At 38.6% G+C, this 22102-nt stretch overlaps 1 protein-coding gene across 1 annotated transcript; it reads left to right on the top strand.

Moving 5' to 3' along the window:
- Positions 1–6: 6 nt before the first annotated feature.
- On the top strand, positions 7–21704 carry LOC138739503 (NHL repeat-containing protein 3-like). The gene is made up of 7 exons (XM_069891720.1): positions 7–306; positions 1096–1236; positions 5289–5439; positions 6736–6936; positions 10446–10537; positions 19852–19964; positions 21329–21704. The coding sequence occupies exons 1-7, from the start codon at positions 193–195 to the stop codon at positions 21561–21563; spliced, it is 1047 nt and encodes a 348-aa protein (XP_069747821.1). The 5' UTR covers positions 7–192; the 3' UTR covers positions 21564–21704.
- The last annotated feature ends 398 nt before the right edge of the window (positions 21705–22102 follow it).

Below are 22102 nucleotides of genomic sequence, written 5' to 3' on the forward strand. Positions count from 1 at the left end.
ATGACGTCAGATGCAGCGCCGACCTCGCCCTTCATCTTACTCGCCATATTAATACGTTCTTGACTTCATGTTGGTTCTGTTAAGTTTTTTTTGGGAGGGGGGGGTGTGAAACTTCAGTTCATGTGTTCTCCGGCAAACTGAGTGGTCGCCTTGCTCGGGTGGCGGAAGTAAATCGGAAGGGAAGTCGGAAATATGTTCGGAAACCTTCGGATGGTCGTGCCTCTGAAGCAAATCAGGCCTATCTCTGTCATCATGGCAGTGCTGACGACCCTGTTCGTACTGTTGCCCACGCAGTCAGCTACCCTGGTGAGTTTTACACTCACCTCCAAGTCCTGGAACCCAGTCTGCTGCAGGAACTCAAGGTCCAATGGTCTTGGCCTTGTCATAAAGGCACTTTCAGGGGGCCCAAATACCCAGAGGTCAAGCCGCATGTTCTACCCCTATGCGGCTGTCGGGAGGCCGCCTGAAAGAGCAGGAGCCGCATTTTCCAACCCTCCTCCGAGAGGGATGATCGCCGGAGCACTGAAGTTCTCCCCAGGGGAGAATGTAGGCACACCATTCAGAAGACATTTCCATGCAAGTGGATTGCATCAAAGTATTTTGCTAGTGGCACAAAACTATTTGAAAATATGTGCAGCCACTCAGGGGATGACAATCAGCTTGACAGCCTCCCCCCCTCCCCGTTAATTCTTTTTAGAAATGTATGATGGGTGTAAGAGACGCACAAGAGGTATTGGTCTTGCTGGTGCAAAAGATCATCACGCACTGGGCAATGAAGCCCAGTGAAGCAATTGTATGCACGGGGAGGGGAGCATTAATAGTTGTTTTCGTGAGACGGTCTACATGAGGGGTTTCACGAAACCAATGTTAAATTTCAAGACAATCAATTTGCAGAAAGATGTCCATCAACCTTGAAATGTGGGAGGAAGATTTCTTGTCTTTTCAACAAAGTGCCATGGAGACAAGTAAACAAGTCAATAAATATAAAACAAATAATAATAATCACAGTTTCCTTGTTGTGATATTTGATATTACATATAATTTTACAGCTCTAATAAGTTCTTAAAGTTGTTTTTTCTTTGCACTGACAATCAGGCATCTGGTAGAACAACTGGACTATCTGAGAAACATCTCTATAAACTGGATATTAACTGGCCTCAGTTTCCAGAAAATTTTACTGGTGAAGTCTTTGGTGTCGCAGTTGACTCAGTGACTGGAACCGTTTACATAGCACAGGTAAGTCACATACTTTACTTGCACCCTGCCATTATAATTGTTTAATAATTTCTTCCATTTAAAAGAAATACTGCTCTCTTGCTTTCTAACAAAAGTAAGGTAATGAATTGAAACCTGACCTCTGCCATGTAGCATATATAACAGTTTACGGCATGGAAACAGGCCAGCTCGGCCCTTCAGGTCCACGCCGGTAACAGGGAACGTGATCCCAGTGCTCCGACAGCGTGGCATCACAAACAAAGAGTTTGCCACCCATGGTGAATCTGCACCTTGTTACCCCGATATTCTGTACAAAGAGCTGACTGGGCAGCACATGGACTGCAGATACTGGGATCTTCACAAAAACAGTGAGAAGCTGGAGTGACTCAGGCAGCATTCACGGAGAGAAAGAGACAGTCGTGACCTTTCCGTGACCGGTCCCAACCCAAAATTTTAGGGGCAGCACATGGACTGCAGATACTGGGATCTTCACAAAAACAGTGAGAAGCTGGAGTGACTCAGGCAGCATTCACGGAGAAAGAGACAGTCGTGACCTTTCCGTGACTGGTCCTAACCCAAAATTTTAGGGGCAGCACATGGACTACAGATACTGGAATCTTCACAAAAACAGTGAGAAGCTGGAGTGACTCAGGCAGCATTCACGGAGAGAAAGAGACAGTCGTGACCTTTCTGTGACTGGTCCTAACCCAAAATGTTTACATTGAAAAATTTACGAACGAACTTGCGGCACTGACTGGTTTGGACAGCAGTTCTGGGTTGACAGCTTCATAGTCCCCAACAAAGGGCCTTGTGACTATTAGGAGACACACAGGAGGCTGCAGGTTCTAGAATCTTCTGGAGGAACTTTGAGGATTAGTGGGAGAAAAAGAATGGTCGAGGTTTTGGGCCAAAACCCTTCATCCAGCGAGGAACCTTTGGCATAGAGGATTCTCTTCATGCAGTGAGCTAATGAGCATTAACAACGCAATCCAAAGCCATGCATGAGAAAACTACTAGGAGCACAAATAATAAAAGTTATTGTTAACATTTCCTGTGCTAGCCCGTCAGTGATATACTGATCCAACAGACACACATTTGCTATAATCTATCCAGCATTATTAATACTGAGCTTGTAATCGGATACTATGAAGGAAAATTAATCTCTGGCGAAATGAACTTTGACGTGATCTCTTTTTCTTTCCTAAAGAAGTTTAATGTGGTGGTAACTGCCCATATTAAGCCAAGTAAAAATCAAATAACTCTAAAATTAAGTGATTCTTCATTTCTGAAATGTGAACAAATATGTTCTAGAATTTAACTAATGTAGGCACACCATTCAGAAGACATTTCCATGGAAGTGTATTACATCAAAATATTTTGCTAGTGGCACAAAACTATTTGAAAATATGAGCAGTGGTGGACAATAGACAAGCTAAGGAAGTGAACAGCAATGTGGCAAAAAGAGTACAATAAGGAAAAGGTGATGTTTGTAAGCGTCTGTAGGAGAAAATAACAACATTTCAGATCCAGGACCCTTTGTCAAACCTGGAAAAGTGAGAAATGCAAGTTAGTTTCCAGAAGGAATGAAGGTAAGGGAGGGATGTTTATAACAAGAAGAAAGTGGGTGATGGGATGAGTCAAAATGGATTGCTGGAGACATTTACCAGCACATTAAGATTCTTTATCTGTATAATGTTGCAAATGAAGTTAAGCTGAATCTTTATAAAACATTAATCTGGGCTCACCTGGAATATCATGTACAATTCTGGTTGCTACATTTTAAGAAGGCGTTCAAGAACGATCGCCCACCTCTTTGCTGAATTCAGATTCGCTAAAAGTGTATGGAGAAGGATGCAAGAGTCCTTGTCAAAATTCATCCTCAGCAACAGCGTGATCTACTGGCCGATCGATGGGCTGTTCCAGGGGACACACACAGAGTCAGACCTCCAGAACTGCTGGAAGAACATCAACTTAGTGAAAGACATACCTTGGTCTGCCCTGTTGGTCTTTCAGCACATGGAGATGTCGGAGAGAGAATGCTGCCAACTGGCATATTCCAGGCTGCAGGAGTCCATGCTAAGTGATGCACAGAGGCTTGGTGCAGCCAATGCAAGAGTGCTGTGGGGAAGGGCCACAGTCTAGAATCCTCCCATTATCAGGCATTGAGGGGCTGAGACCGAGGGGAAGTCCCTCAAACAACAGAGGGCGGGGGGAGAAGCGACAAGGTTCATCAGGGTAGTAATGGTATTTGGAGAACAAATGTAATAATGTACATTGATGGAAATGTAAAGCTATAATTGACACGATGAGTGTGGAAAGACTGAATGATTTTCTTTTTGTAAATAATTTATTGTGAATAAAGTCTATTTTTAAAAATAAAGTTAAAAAGGGTTCAGAAAAGGTTTATGTGAATCAAATCCCTCAGCCCAAGAACCTGTTGTAATGATAGATTAGAGAAGCTGGAAGATGAGAAGAGAGTTCATTGTCATAGACCTAAGCACAAATGCATCAGAATTTCTACTTGTTGCAGCCACACGGGTAAGCAAGATACACTGACAACAATAGTATAAGTAAAATTACCACAATATGCCAAGGTAGTACAAGAAATAATAAATACCAAAGGATAGATTAATATTCACAGTTGCTATTATTGCAAGATGAAAGAGTGACATTTCAGTACTGCGCGTGGATCTTTTTGTCATTCTAGTGTAATTTATAGTTGGGAAGAATGGGGAGGTTCAAGAGCCTGATACCTCTTGGAAGAAAATTGATTTTGAGCCTAGGGGTGCTGTCCTAAGGCTTCTGCACCTTCTAAGTTAGCAGTGAGAAGAGATTGTGACCAGAGCAATGGGGATCCTTTATGATGCTACCGATGGAGGGGGAGTTGCTGTCCAAGGTGGACTTAGCTAGGTTTGCCACTTTCTGCAGTTGTCTGTATTCCTGGGCACTTGAATTTTCAAACTAGGCCATGGTGCAACCGGCCAGTATATTTTCCACAATACATCTGTAGATTGTTTTCTTTAAAGATTTGAGAGAAGTAAATAAAATGATGAGCAGTCTGGATGGAAAGGAGATGAGAGACTGTTTGATTGGTAAGGAGATTGAGGACTAGAAGTTGCAGTTAAGAGATTAGGGAAAGAAATAAAAAATGACATGAGGAAAAATTATACAATATATGATAGGAATCTGGACTGTAGTGTGTGCAAATGTAATGTGATCAAGTAAAGATGTCTTACTACAATTATAAAAACCTTGCCTGGAGTCTTTTTTTCACTGTTTTGATATCTTGAACTATGAATAAAAAATGCTTGAGAGGGATTGGAGCATAGATTCATTTCTGGAATAGTGGGTATGTCATATGAGGAGAGAGTGAGTGGACTAAGCTTCTATTCTCCAGTTTAGAAGTATGAAAGGTGACTTGATAGGAAATGAAATCCTTAAGAGGGCTTCACAGAGTGAATGCAATGAAGATCTTTCTTCAGGTGAATAAATCAAGAACTAGGAATCACAATCTCAAAAATAGTGGGTAGGCCATTTGGTACTGAAATGAGGAGAAAAGGGTGGCATAGTTAGCACAATGATATTACAGTCCAGTGACCCAGTTTTGAAACTGGCACTGTCTGTAATGAATTTGTACATTTCTCCTGTGTTTGCATGGGGATTTGCTGCCTGCTTCAAAAATGTATGGAGTTTGCTGGTTAACTGGTGTATTTAGGTGGCATGGGGTGGAAGAGCCTGCTACCGTGCTGTATCTCCAAATTTAAACATAAATATATAAATAAAATTTATTTCCTGAAAGGGATTTGCATCTTGAATTTGCTATCTCTAAGATCCAGTCACCATCTGGATTTAAAATGGATGTCAATAGGTTTCTAGATACTGAGAGAATCAAGAAGACATGTGGCATTAAGGAAAGATAATGGTCTTTAAGATGAAATGTCAGTCATGAGCTTGTTGAATGACACTGCCAAGAGAAGAAATTAATGGTGTATCCCTGGCCCTACTTCTTGTCTTATTGATTTCAAATGTCTCACAATTGCAAGTAAACCTCATTACTTTCTTAAACCTTACAGAGAGGAGAATCAGTACCAAAAATTTTAAAGTTTACAGAACAAGGATACTTCCTCCAAGCTTGGAATACCTCAACAATTGAAATGCCACATGGAATATTTGCAACTAACGTTTTTCCTGAAACTTCATTGTGGGTGACAGATGTTGGAAATGGTATGAATATACTGTATATATGGGACAAATATACAAAATCTGATGTTGTATAAAACTTGCATTAATATTATCCTATGGTTTGTAATAATTCTTGTTCCCAATTTGGAGCTGTACCCACATGGACCATAAACCATAGAAGAGGATCCAGTTCCACTCATGATATCCAAATCAAACTAAAAATCTTGCACCTGGAAGATATCCCTTCATCTTCTTCTTGTTCTTGTTCATCTGGAAGCTTCTTAATTGCTACTATTGTATCTGCTTCCACCACAATTGCAGGCATATACAACGCTAAAATATTAGCCCTGTACATCTCCCTTAAACTTCCTCCCCCCTCACTTTAAACACACGTCCTCAGTGCACCTTTTTTTCAGCTTTTTACACCACCCTCCCCCCCACCCCCAACTGGGCCTGCTTTCCTGTGAAGCCGTCAAGTTTTGGTTTCTTTTTGAACTTCTACAGACTACGTATAAAACAGAAAAATATTTGTTACATGAGGTGAAAAGAAAACAAAGCTACAAGGGTTTTACTTAAATGTACTGTGGCCCCTGTTGAGTGGTGTGTGACGCTTTTGATCTGGGGAAGTGTTCTAATGTTTTTATTATGTGTCTTTTAATAATTCCCCAGTTTGAATGTTTAAATGTCAAAGGCATTCACCAATGTTAATTTCTGATGAGACCTTTGCAGTTTGATTTGGGGTGCGATCACACTGGCAATCAAAACCATTATGTGAATATAGGTAGACATTTATGCAGGGAAATGGCCTTTACAGAAATGTGGAATGTATCTTTCTGGAAGAAAAATCTACCTTGGACTATGCTAGACAAAGCAGAAATGTTTAAGAGCAGGCGACTGGCCCTCTCTAAGTTGGTGGACAATCTGCCGCATTACAAATGTGGACTTGAATTAAAACTTTAAAAATCTGACATGATAAATGATAGCTCAGCAATGTAAACTGATGGGAGTTCTAAATAAAATCTAATGGGCAGTTAGGAAATTTTCAGAAGCAAGTAAAATGGGTTCAAGCTGAAGAGACTTGCACAATGAAGGTTTTGGTTCTCAGGACTTTGTTCCTGATCATTGTTTAGAGCTATAACTAATCATGATTATAAATGGACATTTAGAAATGCTATAATTATATGGTGGAATTATATCAGATAGTGTTCTTGGGTTGGGGGGGGGGGGGGGTGGAATCTGCCAATAACACTGACTGCACTCACAAGCTATGAAACCGTTTGAAACCGATGCTGAGAATGTAAAAGGCAACTTTCATAGACCAATTCTTTTTAATTCCAGGAAAATACGGACACACCATCAAACAGTACTCCCCATCTGGAAAGCTTATTCAAATCCTAGGAACACCTGGGATTTCAGGCTCATCTTTGAATCCTTTGCAGTTTGATCAACCAGCTGAAGTGTTTGTTTCCAGAAAGAGGGAAATATATATTGTGGATGGTGATGGAGGCTTAAATAACAGACTAATCAAACTGGAAAAAGGTATTTGTAACTATTTCATCTGTTTACTGTGCAGGTGATTATTGTTTTATTTTGTTATTCTAGTTTGAACTTGCCTTATTGCATTCAATTGAATAATGATTTTGGGGGATGGGGGGCCAGGGCAGGCGGTGGAGGATGTGGTGGAGAAGAGATTTAATTTTCTTCCAGGTTTTCTCCTCCCTAAAGCAATGTGCCATTGCATGATAGCATCTCATAATCAATGATCTGCTTTAATATTTTTCCTGGTTCCAACTTCAGTTTTTTTTAATATTTTAGTTTTTTTTTACTCAGCTATCTATAAACTAATTTTTTCTGATTGTAGTCTGGTACTAAAGCAATATGTGCAGGGATCTTTTTAAAAGCTGCAGTTAAAGAGCATAGTGGTACTCTGAATTCTGCCACACTGCTTCCTTGCCCATAATATTTTTAAAATACACTGAAGCCACAAGAACCTGGAATTCAAGCAACCAGCAGCCTCAAGCAACCAGCAAAAAAAAATCAAGGAAAATAAATATTTTTAAAAATTAATTAAGAATAAAATAATCAGTAAAAAATGCACAAGTTTAAAATTGTAAAAGTCCTCTGAAGTAACAGATAAAACTTTGGTGAAGATGGGAGCCAATATTCAGCCAGAAAAGTGCCTTGGTCATGCTTTTTCAGCAAGTGTTTGAATAAAATTGTGTGAAACAACAATGGCGTCACCCAGGATGAAGAGCTAGTTGATGCCGCTCGCCATTGGAGTGTCTCTGTTAAAGTGACTCCCTACCCCTGCTGGGTAAGAGTTGTCCCGTCAGAGGATTTATCTGTAAACTTGGGGGAGGGGGGGTTAATTATCTGTAATACTGCTGTTCATCTTTCAGGTGACTCTGTGGAAGGGGATGAACCTGCAGATGTAGCGACGGTTAAATGCTTTCAAAGAATGTGACTGAAAATAAAGTAAAATGCTTTAAGGTTTATATATTCATGCAAGTGGAGATTGTTTTGTGTAACCACAGTGTGGTATTTTTGTCTTTTAAACTGTTTATTCTTAATGCAGGTGTATTTAGTTAGGTATTGTAAAAGTAAGTCTCAAGCAACCAGAAAATACACTTATCCCACATCTACCAATCCCCATAGGTGCGGGGTTTTACTGTACTTGAATTAAATCCAATTGTTTGCAATGCTACCTAGTTTCCTGTTAAAATAATTGATGTTTAATGTGATACCATTTCTGAAAATCAGCCAATTTTTTAGTTTTGATTTCTTGCAAAATGCTCCTATTGCACAGCATGCGGGATGCACTCCCTCCTGAAGTGGAACTGCTTGGCATTAAACCTGGTTAATTTATAGTTGCATACATAATGTATATAAATGCAGTCATGTCTCTTGAATACTGATGAACATATTGAAACAGATGAATATGTATGATCGCAATAAACTGCAGAGAATTATAAATACAGCTCAGGCCATTTCACAACCAGCCTCCTCTACCTTGACTTGTCTATACCTCCTGTCTCAGGAAAACTGCTAACATTTTAAGATTCAAGATTCAATTTATTGTCATGCAATAAAAAGTGTCATATTATACGAAATCGCCTTTTGTCTGATGTAAGTAAGACAGTTGCCATAGGCAGAAATTACCTGAAGCGCCTCTTACAGTCAGAGAAATAAACAAAAGAGAGTTCCCTCCAGAGTCACTGAGTGTCCGTGGATTCGCTTCCAGCACTTCCACAGCCACACTGAGTCCAATCCAAACTATCAGCAATCCGAGCTCCAGGTCCGACCTCCGATACGATTAGGAAGGCTTCAACGCCCTCAGCACCTTCTCACATCCCGGTTCTGATATCTGGTACCCCTTTGTAGTGATACAACCACTACATTGGCTGCACTCCTACCAGCCTACTGCAGGTAGGTAACCATTATACCTGCAGGTAGGCAACCTGGGAGGCTGTCAATCACTGGCCCGTATAAAGACTCGAGGTGGCTCTTTCTGGGACAGTCATCAAAGATACTGAGACTGGTGTGTATGTTTAAGCTAATTAAAGCCTGTTGTACAGTCTGTGGACTTTGCGTCAGTATTATTCTCACAGCTGTGCTCAAACCCTTCAGCCAGTCATCGGCAGTCCGCAGCCTGGTGCTAATCCCTTGACTGTAGTCTCCAGCAGCCCACACCTTCTGCTGGTCCTTCTCCTTGAGTCATCTCCTTGTGTGCATCCTTTAGACGCAGAGCCCCTCTCTGGCTGCTGCCATGGTCATCATTCCGTAGATCTCTGCTTCTCCTTCTCAGACAGGGGAGTGTTCTCCCCATTTTCTGGTGCCCTGCACCAGTCCTCCATTTTCCCTTGTGGCCTGCTGCTGATCATAGGTGCAGCCATCTTGGGTGCAGAACCCACAGTCGCGGGGTTTTAAAATAAAACATGGTCAGCTCCATTTACAGGCTGTTTAAAGCCTATACAAAGCTGATGGCAGTCGGACTGGGTAGTTGGACCCCATGGGAGTGCTGTATCTCTGCTCTCCGCTCTCTGCGGGTCTGCACCAGTGGCAGTGCTGCCATTTTCGGGCGATATTAAAGGACCCCATTCAGTTAAATTTTCTTCATCCTCTGCCTCCTTTGTTTGGGAGAAGTTGCAACTGCTTGAAAATACAAACTTCCAGATTCGAGGGCTGTTTCTTTCCTGCTGTTATCAGGTTCCTAAAGGGAGCTCTCATTGGCAAAAGGTATTGTTTTTAACTTTCATTTTGTTTATATCTTGCTTGTTTTTTGTATTTTTCACTCTGCTTGTACTAGTTGACTTGTACTAGTTGACTTGCATTAACACTACTCTGTTATTTGTTATTATTACACTTCTTTCTTTCTTTGGCTTGGCTTCACGGATGAAGATTTATGGACTACTTGCTGCATGAATTGACTTACATGGGTAGCATGCAAAACAAAGCTTTTTAATATTTCTTGGTATAAATAACAATACGCTGCTGAAGATCCAGCTGCGCTGGATGGGTCACGTCTCCAGAATGGAGGACCATCGCCTTCCCAAGATCGTATTATATGGCGAGCTCTCCACTGGCCACCGTGACAGAGGTGCACCAAAGAAAAGGTACAAGGACTGCCTAAAGAAATCTCTTGGTGCCTGCCACATTGACCACCGCCAGTGGGCTGATAACGCCTCAAACCGTGCATCTTGGCGCCTCACAGTTTGGCGGGCAGCAGCCTCCTTTGAAGAAGACCGCAGAGCCCACCTCACTGACAAAAGGCAAAGGAGGAAAAACCCAACACCCAACCCCAACCAACCAATTTTCCCTTGCAACCGCTGCAATCGTGTCTGCCTGTCCCGCATCGGACTGGTCAGCCACAAACGAGCCTGCAGCTGACGTGGACTTTTTACCCCCTCCATAAATCTTCGTCCGCGAAGCCAAGCCAAAGAAGATTCATCCATACATTTAATTTCCTGCCCATTTGGATTGTGCATTATTGGAATTGAACAATTTTTGAAAATAAATTCACCTCAGTCCCGTGTTCTTTTCCATTGTAGGCTTTGGTATAGATTGGATAAAAGGAGAAAAGGGAGATAAACCTTCCCAGTTTTACATTCCTCATAGTGTAACAGAAGATAATGTAGGGAGGGTAAGTTCCTGTCTATTTCATGTTAAGAGTGAATATTCTGATTGGAGGTGCCATTTTATACAATTATTTTTATCATGCTAAATGTGTATATTTGGGTCTAGACAGCGCCTATAATTCACTGAAAATAATGGCATGGAGTCCCATGGCAAAACCGTGTCTTGGATTCCCCAATGATTCGTTGGAGAATGGCCTTTAGGATACTGCTCCAGACTATTACCAAAAACAGAAAAAAAATGATGGAACTCAGCAGGTCTCGTAGCATCCATAGATGGTAAAGATATATGTTAGGTCTGCTTTGTTCATGAATGAGTGAGACAAACACCAGACTGAGTCGAAATCAGGGTTCTTTGTTCTTTATTACCGGATTGTAACACTTGCAACTAACAATGTTAGTCGGAGAATGCATTCTGCCGTTATCAGCAAAATGGTGATTTTTTATACCCTTGGATACGTGCTTAGAACATCATCATATCATTACTTGTCCAATGACTAAAACTGTTGCTATCCTTTCCCTGCTAGCTTCCTGCCTCTCAATCCATCAATGTCTCTCTTATCTTGTAAGTACAAGGATGCATTCACATCTTGTTACAGCCCTGCACAGGGTAACTCCTTACACATTCCCATCTCATGATGTTTTACCTTACATATATCACCAACGTTTCAGACCTGAGCCTTCGAATTTTGCTCATATATTGATGAAGGGCTCAGGCCTGAAACATTGGTGATACACATATCTTTACCTCTCATGGACACTCCAGCATGATGGTGCTTTTATTACACTCACAGTGTCTGCAGACTTTTGTGCTTCACACCAGGCTACCCCAGTTGCATTATCTGAGACATTACTAGCTTTGGGATTGTAACACAAAACATTAGGAGCAAAGAGTTGAGCAATTTTTTTTAAAGTAAATATTTGTCCCATTTTATGTTTGAGTTAAATTTTTAGTATTTATTCACAATAAAGCAATTTTCAAATACTTAACATATTCAAATATTTAATAAGCACTAAAAGTCTTTCTTTTAAAATTATTTTTATTGAGTTTTATCAGAAAAGCAAACAAAAAAAGTAGTAAATCAATTGCAATTAAACCTTTGCAGATTTACAAATAATAATACATGGTACAGTAGCAATACTACTTAATTCTAAATTCAATATATCGCCTCAAACCGTGCATCTTGGCGCCTCACAGTTCGGCGGTCAACAACCTCCTTTGAAGAAGACCGCAGAGCCCACCTCACTGACAAAAGACAAAGGAGGAAAAACCCAACCCCAACCAACCAATTTTCCCTTGCAACTGCTGCAACCGTGTCTGCCTGTCCCACATCGGACTGGTCAGCCACAAACAAGCCTGCAGCTGACGTGAACATTTACCCCTCCATAAATCTTCGTCTGCGAAGCCAAGCCAAATAAAAAATAAGAGGTAAGTAAGAAAAAAATTAAAAGAAAAAAAAAAATTCAAACCCACAGCAATCAAGGTTAAAATTCTTAATATGAGTAGTGTTAAATCTGAATAAGCGGCTTCAGGGGATCCAAACAAGCACACCCATGACATCTATCATTGTACCTAATTAGTCAAATTATGGAAGTGAGGTTTAAATGGGCCCCAAGTCTTATCAAAAGCAATCTTGATTTTTGTGACATTAAGGATAATTTTCTCCAGATTTAAAAAGGACATAATATTTAATAACCATTGATTATGCATAGGTGGGAACTTATCTTTCCATTTTAACAGATTTGCTGTTCTTACTAACAAAATGGAGAATGCTATTAACCTGTCTTTGATTAAAAGATAAAATAATATTTACATCTTTAGAAAAACCAAATAGTGATCCTACATACGGCTGAAAAAGTTCTAAAAATGTCAGTCTGATATTTTTGCATATTAGAGCAAGTCTAAAATATAGGTAACAAAAAGGCATTAAATATTTTACATTTGTCACAAAGTGAACTAATATCAGAATAAATTCGAACAAGTTTGACTTTGGAGAAATGTACGCAATGTAGCACTTTGAATTGAATAAGACTATGCCCAGCGCACAATGAGGAATTATAAATCAGGCCCAATATTGAAGTCCATTCTTCTTCTGACAAAGAGATATTCAGACCATTCTCCAATTCCATTTTAATTCCACGTAAAGAAATTGATTTCATATTCAATAGTCTATAATATAAAGCAGATATCATGCCTTTATGAGTAAATTGTAACTTGAAGAGTTCATCGATAAAATTTGGGTCAGGAAGAGTAGGAAATGTTAAAAGCTTAGAGCAAACAAAATGTTGAATTTGATAGTATCTGAAATAATGTCTATTTGATAGGTTAAATATCATCCCCAATTGTTGAAGAGATATAAAATGCTGTTGAATAAAAAGATCTTTAAAATTATTAATACCTAAAAAATTCCATTCTTGAAAACTGGCATCTAAAATAGCTGGTTGAAATAAATAACTAGATATTATAAGACTTGTATCTATAAATCCTGTAAGTCTGAAATATTTTCTGAATTGATTCCAATCTATGTGTCATTATCAAGTTCTCTGTCTAGGTAAAGATTATGCTAATAGAGCCCATAGGGAGGTATTTCTGATGGATTTCAACTCCATCTCAATCCAATTAGGATGTTCTTTTCACATGGCAACAAAAGTAACATATTTCTTATGTTTATAGCCCAGTAGTAAAAATGGAAATTAGGTAAGGCTAATCTCCCTTTATTTCTAGTGTTCTGAAGATACCTTTTATTCAATCTAGGTTTCTTGTTTTACTATATACAAGATATAATAATTGATTTGAAATTTATCAAAAAAGGATTTAGGAATAAATATTGGCAGTGATTGAAAAAGGTAAAAGTTTTGATAGAACATTCATTTTAACTGAATTAATACAACCACTCAGTGTCATTGAGCGTGGTGACCATCCTGTAAGAAATGATTTGGTTTGGTTGACTAAAAGAGCAAAGTTTTTTTTTAAAAACACTTTTTAAAATTCTAAGTTATGGTAATGCCTAAGTATCTCGATTGTTCATTCATTATTTTGAATGGATATTTAGAATAACGTTCACCCTTCAGTGGTAGTAATTTGGTCTTATGAAGATTGATCTTATAACCAGCAAATCTGCTAAAAGGAGAAGATAAGGACAGTATATTCGGTATGGATAACTCAGGGTTGGAAATGAACAATAAAAGGTTATCTGCATAAAGAGATAACCTTTGTTCAGTAGTTCCTCTAAGCAAGCCAGTAAAATCAGGATTTGCCCACAGAGCAATAGCAGTGGTTCCAGTACTAAGTCAAAAAGCATTGGGCTCAGAGGAAAGCTGTGGAAGTATAATTTATATCTCAATGCTTAAAGTTTTTGCTTTAGAATTAGAAGGCAGCTTATAATTATAAAATGGCTGAATCATATAGTGTGCCATAAAATGGATGAACTCATTTTTGCAAACTCTGCAGAAAGCAGATTGTAGAGTTTGCTAATACAGAGATTAGAAATGGCTTGCATAAACATCATTAAAATTGTATCCTTCAAGTCTGATTATTTACCAGACAAAAACACATACCATTCTTTTGTGTAAGATAAACACCAGAAAACAGATGAAAACATGTTTTTTTTAACAATAAAATGATGTAATGCTTCGACCCCGTATTCATTTGACATTGTATAAATATAGAATAAAATCTCTGTATCTTTGGAGTGAGAGCTAAAGGCTTTAGAGAGGTGTCAGAAATTGTTTTCTCCTGATTAGTCGTATACGAATTGACTATCACGGAAATAAAGATCTGTATGCTTTGAAGAGATATTTTACTGTGTGTTCTATTCTGCTGTCAGAAGCACAGGTTAACTTCCACACAGTCTTGTCTTGTGTCTTGATGTAGTTTAAAAAGCTTGGATTGCTGGGAATTGATATGAATTGAGGCTATTGGATATGTATATAAAATTTTTATTCAAAAGCTGGGCCAAAATTAAATTTTACTAGGGTGGCAATTAAATATTCCCATTCTACTCTGTCGAATGCTTTTTCAGTGACTAAGGATAAAATACATTCATTGTTGTGAGTGGGTGTATACATGATAATCAGTTATCTATGGATATTATAATAAGAATGTGTATTTTTAATAAAACATGTTTGATCCAAGTTTATTATACCTGGTAAGACATTCTCCAATTGATATGCTAAAACTTTAGAGAAAATCTTAACATCCACATTTAGTAAGGAGATCGCTCTATAAGATGCACAGTCCTCTTAGTCTTTGCTTCATTAAAAGAAGGTGGTAATTTTTCCTTCTCGGAAAGAATCATTTAATACCAAGTTGAAATGTCAGACTAATTGTTTAGAAAAAGTTTTGCAAAACTCAACTGGATATCCATCCGACTCCAGAGCTTTACTTGATTGTAATGAAAATACTGCTTTATGCAATTCTTCTTGTGAAATTGGAGCTTCTAAACATTCTTTATTTTCCTAAAAAATTATCGGTATATTTAAAGGGTTTAAAAATTCATTAATTAAATTGTGCTTGTTATTAAATTCAGAGGAATATAAATCAGTAAATTTTAAAAAAAAATGTATTTTGGATTGATTGGTTGTATTAGTACCATCAGAGAGATGTATCTTATTAATTTGCTTATTAGCCAACACGGCTTTCAATTGGTTAGCCAACAGTTTTCCGGACTTCTCTCTATGAATATAAAATTAGTTTTTAAAACTGTTGTTCAATTGGGTGTGTAGAAAGGAGGTCAAATTTAGATTTTAGTTTAGTTCTTCGGAATAGCTCCAACTTTCAATTTTGGGCAAGGTTTAAATCAATTTGCTTAATCTGATCAATCAAATCTAATCTTTCTTCCCTAGCCCTTTTGTTTTTATTGACTGTCTAAGAAATTATTTTGCTTTCATGGTATCCCAGACCACTAAATTTGAAACATCTGGGGTTGAGCTGACATCAAAGAAAAATTGAATTCGGTTCTCTACAAAAGTAAATAATAGGGTATTAAGCCACCATTTTTTTTAATACTCGAAGTATTTGGGAATTCCAAACTTAAAGAGATTGGATCGTGATCTGAGATGACTATACTTTGATACTCACAAGCTTTAACCTAGTTAATTAGCTGGTTGTCTATTAAAAATAATCAATCCTGGTATAGGTTTTATGAATGGTTGAGAAAAAAGAGTAATCCCTAGAGAATGGATTCAAAAATCTCTACACTTCATACACTCCAATATTAGATCAGGAGTGTATTGTTAAAGATGATTTCAAGAAATTAGTCTTTTTTTTCATAGAATGGTCTAAAATTGTGTTCAAACAACAATTAAAATTCCACCTAAAACTAGTGAATATTGGGAAAGGTCTGATAAAAGATCAAAAACCTCTTCAAAAAAGTTGGATCATCCACATTTGGAGCATAAATATTGGCTATAACACTGGTTTATTCTGTATTATCCTAGTAAGAATAATATAGTGCACAATTTTATGCATTATACTATTATATTTTATTTGGTTGTATTAAAATGGAGATGCCCCTAATTTTAGCTTCAGAGATTGAGTGATAACGTTGACCCTTCCATTTAAACATTGGTCTGTCCTTATCTGTCTGTAGGATATGTGTTTCTTGGAAATATGTAATATCTGCCTTTAACTGTTTATTGTACACTAAAATCCTTCTGTGCTTTATGGGTCTGTTAAGCCCCTTCACGTTCTATGAGATCATTTTATTAGGTGCCATCTTTAATAATGTATTTTAACATATATCAAACTAGATGAAAGCACTGAGGCATGCTTCCTCTTCACCCCGGAGGCTGCAGTTCGGAACCTCCACCACACTACAAAACAGAAGAGAGTAAATTATTGAATGTGACCTTGTTCCATACAAACCCAAATGACCCCCCCCCCCCCCTCCACCACCCCACCCTTACAGGAAAAAATAGTGACCAGCTCAAAAAAAATCTAATGAAGCTCTCTTTAATGAAAACATTGTTTAATGGAAATCATTGAGAAATGGTTTTGTTTCAAGCATTAAATGTCTAATCGATTTGAACTTGGGCGTTAATGACCTTGAGTCAGAATATAGATAGTAGTCTGGGTTTTAGTAATTGTTAAACTTTGTCTTTGCTGTGAAGTTTAGCTTTTATTTGTGAATCAGTCCATCAGGAGATTGCCTGAAATGGAGGGCTGCAGTCATAAATAGAGATTAAATAGTCTGGATTTATTATCATTAGAATGTAGGAGGCTATGGCGTGACTTTGTAAAGGTTTACAAAGTTATGGGAGCACAGGCGGTCAGAGTCCTTTTTCCAGGGCATGGGAGTATGCAAACTAGAGGGCACAGGTTTAAGGTGAGGTGAAGAAATATCTGAGGGGTGGATATTTTTTTCATACAGATGCTAGTTATCTGGAATGAACTGTCAGAGGAAGTAGTGGAGGAAAATAATTTAAATGGCATTCAGTCAGATATTTGCACAGAAAAAAAACGGAGAATACAGGCCTAATACAGGAAAATGGGATTAGTATAGATTGGGAGTGGTCAAACTTGCTTAATGTAAGAGCCACATACAATAAACTTCAGATGTTTGAGAACTGCAAGACGTGAGAAAATATTACATACACGTCTTTGCTTTTACATGCATAATTGTGACAAAAAATTTATATAAATGTTAAGAAATATATTTATTCATGTAAGTTTTTAAATTGCTGATTTGTAATAAGTTTCAGTAATCAAAAAGTATACATACCAAATATTTTCAAAATCTTGATTGATTATTGTGAGTCTCCGTGAGTTCTTGAAAATCCGGTTGATATGTTTCAAGGCTGTAGGAATTGCTCTGTCAGGTGTTGATTTTTAAGGATTGTATGATGCTTCGACTTCCCAAACTCATTACGGAGTACAGTGATTCACAGGAGTACATTGGTTTTCTTCAGTTCAGGATATTTTATTTCTGGATCTTGTTTCCATAGTAGATGAATCTAACCAGAATTGGACGACCATCATTCATCAGCCATGAATGGATTTACAAGAAAGTCAAAGCAGGGCTTCAGCTTCTTCAAGTTCTCAAACCTGACTAGGAAATTACCAAGCAGTCCTTCTCATTTATCTTAGTATTCTTCCAGTTGGTGGTCTTTTATTTCAATATCAGGGAATGTATTTACTCCCCTTTGGAGATTGGGAAAGGGACTGAAGTTCCTTGACAATATGTCTCTTTGAAAAACTTATTTATTCAGAAAGGTGAACATTGAGTAAGATCAGAAACAATCCTATCCTTCCCTTGGAGTGCCAAGTTGAAAGTATGTAGATGATTCATTACATCAGAAAGGAACTTTAGATCTTGTATTCTTTCCTCATTTTCCAGTTGCAAATAGAATCTTTTCTTAAACAAAAGTAATAATTAGGGCTCCAACAGATCCATAAATCTATTCAAGACATTGCTGGTTTATTTTTTATTTAATAAGTCAATAATAATTCAAAACTATATGCTTTAGATACATTTTCCATTTTATCCCCATCTCTCCTCCCCCAAAATTAAACCCAAATTTTAAAAAAGGGGTGTCAATCCAATTTTTATTGACTCATTGAATAATATATACATAATATATTCGGTATTATACTATCCTTTTAAGAATTGGAGGTTTGACATTGCCACCCCACACTGCATTAGAAAGAGACATCATTGGGTTTATCTTCAAGCTCCAGTTCTTCAATAAACTTTTTTTAATTGTTAATGGACCTGGACCTTCCCATTGAAGTGCATGAAGTTGACAACTTTAAGGATATATTTCCTAACAGCAGCCAGGGCTTCTGGTGTTTGGAATGGCAGATGGCTGGGGCATCCGAAGATTGAATGAGAGGGCGGCCGAGGCATCCGAAGCTTGAATGGGAGGGCGGCCGGAGTGTCGGGAACTCGAATGGGAGGGAGGCCGGGGTGTCAGGAGCTCGAATGAGAAGGCGGTCAGCATGTCAGGAGCTTGGATAGTTGCCAGGGTGTCAGGAGTTTGGATGGGTGGGTGGCTGAGGCATCGTGTTTAGATGGGAGGGCAGTCGGGGCTTTGGGAGCTCGAATGACAGGATGGCTAGGACATTGTGAGTTCAGATGAGAGGATGTTGGGAGTTCCAGCGAGTGGGTGTCTAGTGCATTGGGAGCTTGGATGGGAGGGTGTCTAGGGGGTCAGGCACTTGGATTGGAGGGTATCCAAGGCATCTGGATTTCTAGTAAGCAGGTGGCTTGGGTGACTGGAGATTCCAGTGGGTGAGCGGCCGGGCTGTTGGGAATTCCGGAGGGAAGGGAGCCGAGGCCTCAGGAGCTCGGATGGGAGGGCAACTGTGGGGTCGGGAGCTCCAGTGGGCAGGCTGCCAGGGCTTAGGAGAGACCCTGCAGGTGGAGGTGTGGGGAGCTTGGATGGTCTCAGCCAACATATTTCTGTGTGCCTCACGTTATATGTCAAAGAGTCACATGTGGCTCATGAGGCATGGTTTGGCCACCCTCATCTAGATGGACATCTTGGTTGGCCCAGATGAGGTGGCGAACAGGACCCTTTTCTGTCTGAATGATTCTGATTTATTGGCAAACTAAAGTGTCTTGGTCAATGCTCGAACAACAGGTACAGAACTGAAACTTTTGTTTTAATCACTCCAATAAGTAAGATAATTCATAAAATGGCAAAAATGTAATAAAATCATGGCGGCTTTATTGGACTGTAATCGCAGTAAAAATGCCAAAGACATTGAGTGGGTGCAGAGGAGATTCACTGGGATGTTGGCTGAGATGGAGCATTTTAGTTATGTGGAGAACCTGGAGAGTCTAGGTCAGAAGGGACATGATTGAGGTATATAAAATTGAGAGGTGTTGATAGGGTAGACTTTTTCTCCTTATCAAAGGTGAATAGAAGTAGTGATTTAGATAAAGGGGAAGAGGTTTGTCGGGGAATGTTCACTCGGAAAGTGGCGAGTACATGGAACGCACTCGCAAAAAGAATGTTGGAAGCATTAAAAAGGTATCTGGGCCATGATTTGGATCAGCTCAGCATTAAAGACTGTGCCACCTTCTAGAAGATTGGAATAATGCAGATTGGTGCCTACCCTTCAGTGTGAATATGGTGGCCTATATAGTCTGTTTCCACTCTGACGATGACATTAACTGGTACTATTGGTAACAACAACCATATTAGTGAAGATTGAGAATTAGGAACAGGAATTGACCATTTGACCCTTTGAGCATGCCTGCCATTCAGTAAGACCACAGTTGATTCGAGAGCCTAAATACAGAAGCAAATGAAGAAAAAAGTGCATATTAAAGTATGCTTGTGCTCCACTCCATAATTCTATTATTTTATGTTTTAGATTTGGGTAGCCGACAGGGGCAATAAGCGTTTGCAAGTATTTGATGCAGAGACAGGAGAATGGATTGGAGCTTGGACCAGTTGCTTCAAAGGCGATGGTCCTTCCTCTGTTAGGTGAGTTTGGAACTCTACTGATGTGTTCAGTCAGGGTATGCAGCCATAGAACAATACAGCACGGAAGACAGCCCCTTTGGGCCATCTAGTCCATGCCAAACTAATATTCCACTCAGTATCATTGACCTGCAGCCTGGCTGTAGCCCTCCATTACCCATCCCATCCATGTACCTATCCAGTCTTCTCTTAAATGTCAAAATCGAACTCACATCATCCATTTCTGCAGGCAATTTATTCCACATTCTCACCACCTTCTGAGTGAACAAGTTCCCCCCAAATGTTCCCCTTCAACATTTCACCTTTATCCTTAACCCATGCCTGATATTTCTTGTCTCACCCAACCTCAGTGGAAAAAGTCTGCTTGCATTTACCTGTTCTATACCCCTCATAAATCTCTATCAAATTGACCTCATTCTCTGACATTCCAGAGTATCTCGGGTGAAACTTGAGAATTCCATAGAACTTTTGTATTTTTTATATACTTTTTGCTAATATTATGTTTTTAATCCTGACATACACTCAATGTGCTCAAAGCAGCCTTATTTTCCTCCCTATTTGTAAGTATCCAGTCTGGATCTGGCAGAACCAGACCAATTAACATCTGGTATTTGCAATTTGTGAAGGGTTCAATAGGGTTTAGAATGAGTGAAATTTATATTAATTCCATTTAAGTAAAAGAGTGAGGATTATTTTATTTTAATTTAGAGATACAGCATGGTAACAGGCAGGCCTGTGAGGCCATTACATCCAAAAAACAACTCATGTGACCAATTATTATTTTAACTCTGTACGTCTTTAGAATATGGGAGGAAACAGGAGCAACTTAAGGAAACCCATGCAGACATGGGTGAACGTACAAACTCCTTACAGTTAGCGCCAGAATCAAAGCCAGGTCGCTGGTACTGTAATAGCACTGAGCTAACCGCTACACTTATCAAGCCACCCTAAGGATTTACGAAGGCTAGAATTTCAAAGGCTAGAATTTCCAATTATGGTCCAGAATAGGTATTCAAAAAGAGTTATGCAGGCTGATATGCCAAGAGTGATTAGCCATATGTAACTGAGTTTAGTGAATGGAACACTTGTCTGGATTAATAAATGTTAATGATGAGTAATTCCTCACTGTGCGATTGGTTAAGTGTATAAACTTCCAAGGATAAGTTTGTGTCCAAAATGGCTTGCATACATCTTCTTTGCAAAATTTTAGAGTTTTATTTTGGAGCTTGTATCCATCATTATATAAAAAAATCTTTCTTTTCTAATTGTTTATACCATTGAATATAATGTTAATGAACCATTTTCTTCCTAAAAATAGCAATTTTCATAAAGTAACCTTTACAATTTTGTTTTTTTTTATTTTATAGGCTGACACAGGACAACAAGTATTTAATTGTGGCCCAGTTGAACATCAACAGAGTGATGTTTTTATCTGCTCCACCAATAGGGGACATTGGGGTTTGTCACATCGTTGACACAATTCAATTATCTGATGATGTGAAGCCCCACCTTGTGGATGTTAGTCACAAAACTGGTGCTATTTACATTGCAGAAATCGGTGCACAACAAGCACAAAAATTTGTACCTAATGACAGAAAATAAATCTTAAATCTCCAGTAAAGTACCACTTTCCTATTGATGGTTTCAAAGGTACATCAGAATTAAAGTAGTGCTGTAACACAGGTGAGATGATATGATACCATTGCCAAGTTAAGATAACCTCCAATAAAGGTTTGTAAATAACTTTTGCATTTGCACCTGATGCGATTTGAAGCCAGATTTTTAAAGTGGTGGGGCTGAGAATTAAACCAGTAAGATCCCAACTTTAATTATTGGCTTTAACTGAGTTAATCTTGTGGTTACATCAGGGACAATACAATTCTATGCCCCATTTACCACTACCTGAAGTAAGAGTTCTGCAAAAATAATTTAAGGTTCCTTCTAATGACTTTTAGAGATGAATGGGTAGATTTTAAACAAGAAAAACTTTGATCAGCAATCTCATTTTAATAATCAACTGATATTCACCAAGTCCTGCAAAATGGCTTTTTGAGTGAAGAATTTGTGGAGCTACTGAGGAAAGGAAGGAAGAAGAAATATCTAAAGCAAAATTATTGATTTAAGAATGCTTAATTTTTACA

This window comes from Narcine bancroftii, chromosome 7 (genome assembly GCF_036971445.1).
Source record: "Narcine bancroftii isolate sNarBan1 chromosome 7, sNarBan1.hap1, whole genome shotgun sequence".
Taxonomy (NCBI): domain Eukaryota; kingdom Metazoa; phylum Chordata; class Chondrichthyes; order Torpediniformes; family Narcinidae; genus Narcine; species Narcine bancroftii.

Excerpts from the sequence above, each read along its gene's own strand:
- LOC138739503 (XM_069891720.1), top strand. The coding sequence starts at position 193 with ATGTTCGGAAACCTTCGGATGGTCGTGCCTCTGAAGCAAATCAGGCCT. Across the intron at positions 1,237-5,288 it reads GAACCGTTTACATAGCACAG|AGAGGAGAATCAGTACCAAA; the intron begins GTAAGTCACATA and ends TAAACCTTACAG. Across the intron at positions 6,937-10,445 it reads ACTAATCAAACTGGAAAAAG|GCTTTGGTATAGATTGGATA; the intron begins GTATTTGTAACT and ends TTTCCATTGTAG.